Here is an 8,599-nt window from a genome sequence, read left to right on the forward strand (position 1 = left end):
AGAATGTGTTCTATCAAGTGCTCCCTTCTTTTAGTCAAGTTGTGCCATAAATTTCTTTCCTCCCTGATTCCGATCTTCAGCATTCTTTGTTAGCACCACATTTCGAAAGCTTCTACTCTTTTCTTGTCTTATCTGAACCATTTATTGTCCACATTTCGCTTTATGACATTGCCTTAAAGTTCACCTCTATTGTATGGACCCTCTATATATTCCTTTTAGCTTTCCCTTCTTTGAAACTTCCTGGCAGATTAAAACTGTGTGCTCGACTGAGACTCGAACTCGTGACCTTTGCCTTTCGCGGGCAAGTGCTCGAGTCTCGGTCAAGCAAACAGTTTTAATCTGCCAGGAAGTTTCATATCAGCGCACACTCTGCTGCAGAGTAAAAATCTCATTCTGGAAACTTTCCCTTCTTTGCTTAGGACTGGTTTTCCATCGGAGCTCTTGATATTTATATAGCTGCTTCTCTTTTGTGCAAAGGCCTCTTTAATTTTTCTGTAGGTGGTATCTATTGTTCCTGTAATGAAATGTGCTTACAAATTGTTTCATTTGTCCTCTAGCCATTTCTGTTTAGCCATATTGCACTTCCTGTCACACTCATTTTTGAGACTTATATCCTCTTTCATGTGTTTTATTTGCTGCGTTTTTATATTTTCTCCTTTCATCAGTTACATTCACTATCTCCTATGTCGTCCAAGGGTTACTACTAGACCTTGTCTTTTTACTTATTTGATCCTCTGCTGCATTCACTCTTCCATTTCTTAAAGCTAACAATTCATCTTCTGCTGTATTCCTTTCCCTTTTATAGTCAGTCGTTGCCTAATCCTCCCTCTGAAACCCTCAACAGTCTCTGGTTCTTTCAACTTATCCAGGTTCCATCTCCTTAATTTCCCACCTTTTTGTGGTTTGAAGTTTTAATCTATAATTCATAACCAATAAATTGGACAGATAGTCCTCATCTGGCCCCAGAAATGTCTTACAATTTAAAATCTGGTTCTGAAATCTTTGTCTTACCATTATATAAGCAATCCGAAGCCTTCGGGTGTGTCCAGGTCTCCTCCACACATCTGACCTTCTTTTATAATTCTTGAACCAAGTGTTAGTGATGGTTAAATTATGTTCTGTGCAAAATTCTACCAAACAGCTTCTTACATTCCTTCCCACCAGTCCATATTGATCTACTGTTTTTCCTTCTCTTCATTTTCCTACTGTTGAATTCCAGCCCCCCATAACAATTACATTTTCATCTCCCTTAACTGTATGAATAATATCTTTTGTCTGGTCCTATATAAAACACTAAGCGTGTTTAAGGCTACCATCCAGCCCCTTGTTGACCAGTCTGGTGTGGCAGTTGAAGATAGGCAAACAAAAGCTGAAGTTTTAAATTTCACGTTCAAAAAATCATTCACAGGGGAGAATCGTACTACAAACAGACTGTCATTTGGCCATAGGACAGACTGCCATATGGACGACATAGTAATAAGCATCCCTGGTATCGAGAAACAATTGAAAGCAAATAAATAACCAGGCCTCAATGGAATCCCAATTCGGTTTTACAAAAAGTACCCTATGGCATTAGCCCCTTATCTAGCTGCATTTATCATGAGTCTCTCGCCCACCACAAAGATACAAATGACTGGAAGAAAGTGCTGATGACTCCAGTGCGTAAGAAGGGTAGAAGAACATACCCGCAAAATTACAGACCAGTATCCCTAACTTTGGTTTAGTGCAAAATTCTTGAACATATTCTCAGTTTGAATATAATAAACTTTATTGAGAGTGAGAAGCTTGTGTCCACAAATCAGCATGGTTTTACAAAGCATTGTTTGTGTGAAATTCAGCTTGCCCTTTTCTCACGTGATATACTGGAATCTATGGATGAAGGGCAACAGACAAATGCTACATTTCTGTATTTCCGGAAGGCATTATACATGGTGCCCCATTGCAGGCTGTCAATGAAGGTATGAGCATATGGAATAAGTTCACAGATATGTGAGTGGCTTGAAGACTTCTTAAGTTATAGAACCCAGTATGTTTTCCTCGACAGCGAGTGTCCATCAGAGACAAATGTGCTGTCAGAAGTGCCCCAAGAAAATGTGATAGGACCACGGTTGTTCTCTGTATACATAAATTATTTTCTGAACAGAGTGGGCAGCAATCTGCGGATGTTTGTTGATGATGCTGTGGTGTACAGTAAGGTGTCAAAGTTGAGTGACTGTAGAAAAATAAAAGATGACTTAGACAAAATTTCTATGTGGTGCGATGAATGGCAGCTAGCTCTAAATGTAGAAAAATATAAGTCAATGAGGATGAGTAGGAAGAACAAACTTGTTATATTCAGATACAGTATCACTAGTGTCCTGCTTGACACAGTCATGTCGTTGAAAATTCTGGGTGTTAACATCGCAAAGCAATATGAAATGGAACAAGCGTGTGAGAACTGTGATAGGGTAGGTGAATGGTCGACTTCAGTTTATTGGGAAAATTTTAAGAAAGAGTGGTTCGCCTTAAAAGAGACGGCGTACAGGATGCTGGTGTGACCTGTTCTTGAGTACTGCTTGAGTGTTTCAGATCTGTACTAGGTTGGATTGAAAGAAGAGAACAAAACCATTCAGAGTTGGGCTGCTAGATTTGTTACTGGCAGGTTCAAACAACACATAAGTGTTACAGAGATGCCTGGGGAACTGAAATGGGAATCCACAGAGGGAAGGCAACATTCTTTTCAAAAAAACACTACGAGAAAATTTAGAGAACTGGCATTTGAAGGTGACTGCCAAACAGTTTTAATGCTACCAACATACATTGTGCATAAGGACCATGAGGATAAGATACAAGAAACTAGGGCTCATATGGAGACATATAGAAGGTCTTTTTCCCTCGCTCGATTTGCAAGTGGAACAGGAAAGAAAATGGCTAGTAGTGGTACAGGGTACACTCTGCCACACACTGTATGGTGGCTTGCGGTGTATCTATGTAGGTGTAGATATATGTGTATTTCTACTACCTCTTCATCTGCAGAGCTAATTGGCATATAAACTTTTACTACTGTGGTAGGTGTGGGATTTGTGGTTATCTTGGCTACATAGTTCATTTCCTAATCTAATTCCCTTACCTTCACCTGGTTTAATTTGACTACACTCCAGTTCCCTTGTTTTGCTTTTGTTGATGTTCATCTTATATTCTTCTTTCAAATACTGTACATTCCGTTCAACTGCTTTTCCCAGTATTTGCTGTCGCTGATAGAATCGCAGTGTCATCAGCAAACCTTAGAGTTATTATGAGGCGCTGAGAACCATAATGGCCTAAAGCACACAGTCATCAAGCACAAATGGAAGTGAGACAGCTTTTCGTGAATGTTCATATAGGTAACATGGACCTACAATACAGATAAACCTGACTCACCATAATATCAATAGATGTCAGGAACCTGCATACCTGCTACAATCTCAAAGCTGATGTTGATGTGCTTAAGGCCACTGTGATTCTCAGTGCCTTGTATGTATTTTTTTAGTAGTTAGAACTGCAAGTCTATGACAAGTTTCAGTGAGTGCTGCACTACCAATCTGTGAGTTTGATTAATTATATTTAATACCCACATGTGAATTCACCTGTGCTTTTTGTAATTAAAAAGTGACAGAACAGAGCTATGAAAGTGCCAGCTTAGATTATTAAATAAAAAAATATTTTCATTGAAAATTGTCTTTGCATGTTTCGTTATAAGGCTAGTACAAAAGGAGAGGTCAATATCACAAGAGATGAAAAAATAGCCGTTTGAAATAGAATATTTCATACTGTCATAGGCTTTATTCTGAATTATTTACGGGATACAACAAATTTAACATATGGTGAGGTCTCACATTTCCACTAATATAAATAGTGTGTATATTTATGGCCTCTGTGATAGCTGTTGTGTTCGCTCTTAAACACCAAATTCTTCCATATTGTCGAATTTTGGGCTGGGGGAGAGGGGGGGGGGGGAGGTAGAAGGGTATATTGAGCATATCATATTTTTAGTATTCTAGCATTTTAATTGAATTCTACAAATAACTTTAACTACAACCATTTATATTTCCTCTGCAGTGATGCAAATCTTACAAAATTGCCTGAAACAAAGAAGGTATTGTTGTTCAATTTCAACATGATCGTTAAGGGAAGACAAATAGATGAAGCCATGGAACAGATGAAACCACTTATGATGCTTGTTATCTACTGCATGGAGAAAGTTAAGAGATTCCGTCTCAGCAGAGAGGTGTGTATTATCATTGCTTATTAACACACAAAACAGTTTTGGCATTTGTGTTCATTCACTTCCTGTCTCGTGTATATGATTATGTGCATACAACTAGATTCTAGGATTAATAGAGGAGGAAGGGGGGAAATTTTCCTATTTACGTAATCTTCTGTTTTGTATATCTTTGCCAGTTAATACATTAAGACATTTCTTTTTCTCTTTTCGTAGACATATCACAGAAAGATACAACCAGTTGTCCAATTTGGTGTTGCTATTATTTCTCTGTTGCTAGCACAGTGAAAATTCAGAACATTAATTTTGACAAAATTCAGAATTACAACCAGTAAACTGCAGCTGCAGATAATTACTAAGCTTCCAGCCAGTATAGTATCATAAAAACAATTGTGATTCAGAATTTCAATAAAAAATTAGATAGAGAAAAATGAGATGCATATTCTGTCCAGTTTGTCCTAAACTTCAGTTAGGTAGCAGAAGAAAGAGATTCCAAGCTCTTGCAATGCTGTATCTTAGAACTCTGGAAGGAGTCTGACCATTGATGGACGTTTCAAATGACAGATGTGAGTTAACCGGAGTTGTAAAGGTTGAAGCAACGTATTCAGTTGATATATGGATGTAAATATGTGAAATTTAATTTAAAATATTCTGGTTGATGCAGGCAAAGAATAAAGCACAGAAAAATAGGAACCGTGTGGATGAGGCTTTCCTCAAGACGACACATGCTGCAAGGGCAGAAGCAGCTGCAGCCCGCCGTGAGGAAAAGAAGAGGCAGGAGAAGGAACGTATTTTGCAAGTAAGTTTTACTGGAATGGTAATGTTTGAATAAAGACTACAGTTCATCACCACTGTAAAATCGGTAACACTTAAAAGATAATATTGAAGGTTTCATGCATAGCTGATATTTGGTTCATTGGAACACTTACAGCAAACGTGGAGCACCATCAAACCAATACACATTTATAAGTTCAATAATAATGTGTAACTACTAGACACGGCAGGAAGACTTTCATTGCATTCACACTCCTGGTATTCAGTATGCTGTCAGGTTGAAAGATCATTATTTTTTTCCAGTGTCAGTGTGGAGCTGTGTGTAAATCAGTCTCTTGAATAAGTGTACTAGGCATTTGAGGATTCTGTTTGTTCTGTGACCATGGTCTTTCTTTTCTTTGGTCACGTCAGGTACAGAAGGATTATCATGAATACGAAATCAGTTTGAATATCAGCTTCGATCTGCCAGATTGAGGTTGAGAAGTAACTGTCCAGAGAACTTCAAGCACTCACCCTTTGTTTCTATATAAATTGGTATCTACTAGTTCTTTTTCACCTGTGAATCTTGAGGACAGCTGATCTTTTCATTATTTTTCAAAACACGGAACACATGTTCTTTGGTAGCAGGTCTCGATCCATTACTAAGCAGGCAAAAACTGAATTGCTACTCTTATATATTTAGTTGAGGCAGATGTTTTCTTCTCTCTCCATACATTATTTGAGTCATAATTTAACTTACACGAGATTTCTTATAGTTTCTACATCTATACATTCATGAAAATATAATAGTGAGCTTTCTGGTTCGTAGATTTTTAATGAATGATGAAATAATGTAGTTCTTGTGCCTTCCACTGATTTGAGTAACTCTTTATACAATTACTTCTGTATACTTCTTTCAATCTCAATTCACATTAGATGTCCTTTCATCCCCCTGTAAGTGATTCCTGCTGTAAATGCGACCTCTGTAACATCAAACATGCTGCAGCTGATGCCATGGAAGAGCAGGGTAAATGGGAACGTGAAAGAGAGTTACATCAGCGAAAGGCCAGAGCGTGCGGGCAGGAATGCATCGCAGTGCAGCAGAAAGGAGGCATCAGAACAATGATACAACTGTGATTGCCTTTGATTTGATGAGGACTTTACTGACATTTATGTTACTACACGTGGCAATTGTCGACATACTGCCTTGGAATACACGACCTGCGTACCAAGAAAGCTACCATGTATGTATGAAGTGAGGGCAAAGCATCCTGAGGACCGCAAGAAACTGGATTGTGTCTCATGGATTACTTTAAACATAATGTCCAAACAAAGCGACTGATTATGTACTCGGATCAATGTGGCGGGCAAAATTGGAATATAAAAAATGACCTTCCTGTGTCAATACATGGTTCTACATGCAGACTTCACACCGAAAGTAATCCACCATAAATTCCTAGTCAGTGGGCATAATACCTACCATGTGACCAGGACTTTGGTATTATGGCAAACAACAGGAAATTTCACCCAAACATATACACACCCTCTGACTGGATGAATGTCATTATCACTGCATGAAAACAGCAACGTTACACCGCTATATGTATGACAAAGAATGGTTTCGTGTCCACAGTACATTTAGAGAGAAATGTACGTAAGCGTAAAGTGTCGACACAAAATACCAGGGTGCAATGGTTCCATATTCAGTGGCTTCAGTATAAAGCATCCTCTCCCCAGATCATGTTTTATAAGGACCCCAATGAGCCAGATGTCCTGAATGCTGACGTTTTTCTAAATGACGTTAAAAAGTAATGGAGAGTCTGGACATACTATATCCAATGGACATGCTATTAGCGCATTGAAAAAGACCAATTTAATGACCTCGCAGCAATTCGTAACCCTGGTGTACCATAGTTATTACCGTAACTTGAAGACAACTGGTGTGGCGACACTATCCCTGCAAATGATGATATGGATGATGAACATTAAAACCTCATGTGTATCTTGTCCAATGTTCGACTACAGTTTAAAGCATGTTTCGTGTATTATGGCCAAGTGCACTGAAACAATAGTGGCCTAACCCACACAAAAAAGGGTCTAAATACAGTATTACGGCTAACTCCACGTTTAGCCGATTACCGGACACCATACCATGTTATTTATACCACAATCATTGCTATACGCCACAATCACTACCTTACACATCAATTCTGCAAACGTCAATATCTTCCAGTGGCCATTCCCACAAACCAGTGTGCTGTGGGTTAGGGCACTATAGTGTTGATAGCCTCAATTCTGTTCTGTGGCTTCTTTATAACTCTGGATGAGAGTACTCCCTAAAACCTCGTAACTTTATCATCTACTCTGTATCTTTAAATAAGGCTGTTTCCAAAATGTGATGATTCATTGACATGGAAGTCTTTCTTTGGCCAAAATTACTCATTTTTTGTTTGAAATTTAAGCTATGAATGAATGGGATCAGACCTGACACATTTAGTTTAGTAGTTATAAATGTTGGGCATAGTGACTGTTTACTGTTATTAATTTTTAGGTACAGCAGAGTAGTTGTTCTTCCATAGGTTGGTCTTGACATCACAATGCTTCACTAAGTATAGTCTTGCTGCAATGGTAGGCTCTTGGTTTGTTTGGCCTAAGGCGCAACTTGTCTATTCAGTTTGGAGGTCAGACAAATTGCGATACATGGTATATTGAAAAATGTCATCCAAATAATATTAGAACAAGCTGAGAGGAGGAACCATATACCTTAGCACAATTAATCTCTCTCTGCTTGACCACCAATCAAATAACACCAAGGTGTTGATCAGTTAATATTGTATTTGTCTGTATTTGAAGGAAGATGACCCGGATAAGCAGCGCAAATGGGAAGACCGTGAAATGAAACGCCAAATGAAGAAAAAGGCGCCAAAAATGAAGCAGTTGAAGGTAAAAGCATTGTAATCTTTCTCATTGTGCCCATGTCCCTGATCAGTTCATTTTTTTATGTCACAGTAATAATTTATTTTCAAAGAATATGATCACCATTTTCTTTTGACAGTTATGAGAACACTTCTCCGCCTGGGTTATGCTTTTGTAAGTGAACATTTAGTACTTAACTAAAAAAACATTTATTTATGAAGAATACCATACATATATTCATTAATTCTTTGTAATAAAGTATTTTCAAATTTTGATACCTACCTTTAGGTCATTTTTTAGAATTACTTGTCATATTTATTATTGTCTTCCAAACAAAATTTTGGAAAATTGTAATTAAAAGTGGATAAAGAAAATTAAGCAGCTAGCCTACTCATATTTTACAACCTGTATTTATGAAGTGCAATAAATATATTATTTATTGTGTGGTGTAAGTGTCTTTATTGCAACATTGTTATTAAAGAATTTTATTTTGGTTAAATATTAAATAGTTGTCATTGTCCTTAAAACATCCATAGTGTAACCTTCATAAACTCAACAGTTCGTAATGCCAACAGCCTCCTAGTACCTTATTTAACACAAGTAAATCAGATGTGTTAATGCGCAACTGTACAGCAAACCCTCATTTGTGTGGGGAATTTTAAGTTACTGGGTTAAAGTTAGGACAATTTT

General features: G+C 37.7%; 1 protein-coding gene across 3 annotated transcripts in view; it reads left to right on the top strand.

The window, feature by feature from the left end:
• LOC126162349 (PAT complex subunit CCDC47) overlaps positions 1-8,351 on the top strand; it is a 76,621-nt gene extending 68,270 nt beyond the window's left edge. For 2 of the 3 annotated variants that reach the window (XM_049918799.1, XM_049918798.1), the window contains exons 8-10: positions 4,078-4,246; positions 4,905-5,039; positions 7,847-7,951. In XM_049918799.1, coding sequence (XP_049774756.1) covers positions 4,078-4,246; positions 4,905-5,039; positions 7,847-7,951 — 409 coding nt within the window. Of the gene's footprint in view, positions 1-4,077; positions 4,247-4,904; positions 5,040-7,846; positions 7,952-8,048 lie in introns of those variants that run through there. The other variant, XM_049918800.1, reaches the window with a different exon arrangement.
• The last annotated feature ends 248 nt before the right edge of the window (positions 8,352-8,599 follow it).

Source organism: Schistocerca cancellata, chromosome 2 (genome assembly GCF_023864275.1).
Source record: "Schistocerca cancellata isolate TAMUIC-IGC-003103 chromosome 2, iqSchCanc2.1, whole genome shotgun sequence".
NCBI lineage: Eukaryota > Metazoa > Arthropoda > Insecta > Orthoptera > Acrididae > Schistocerca > Schistocerca cancellata.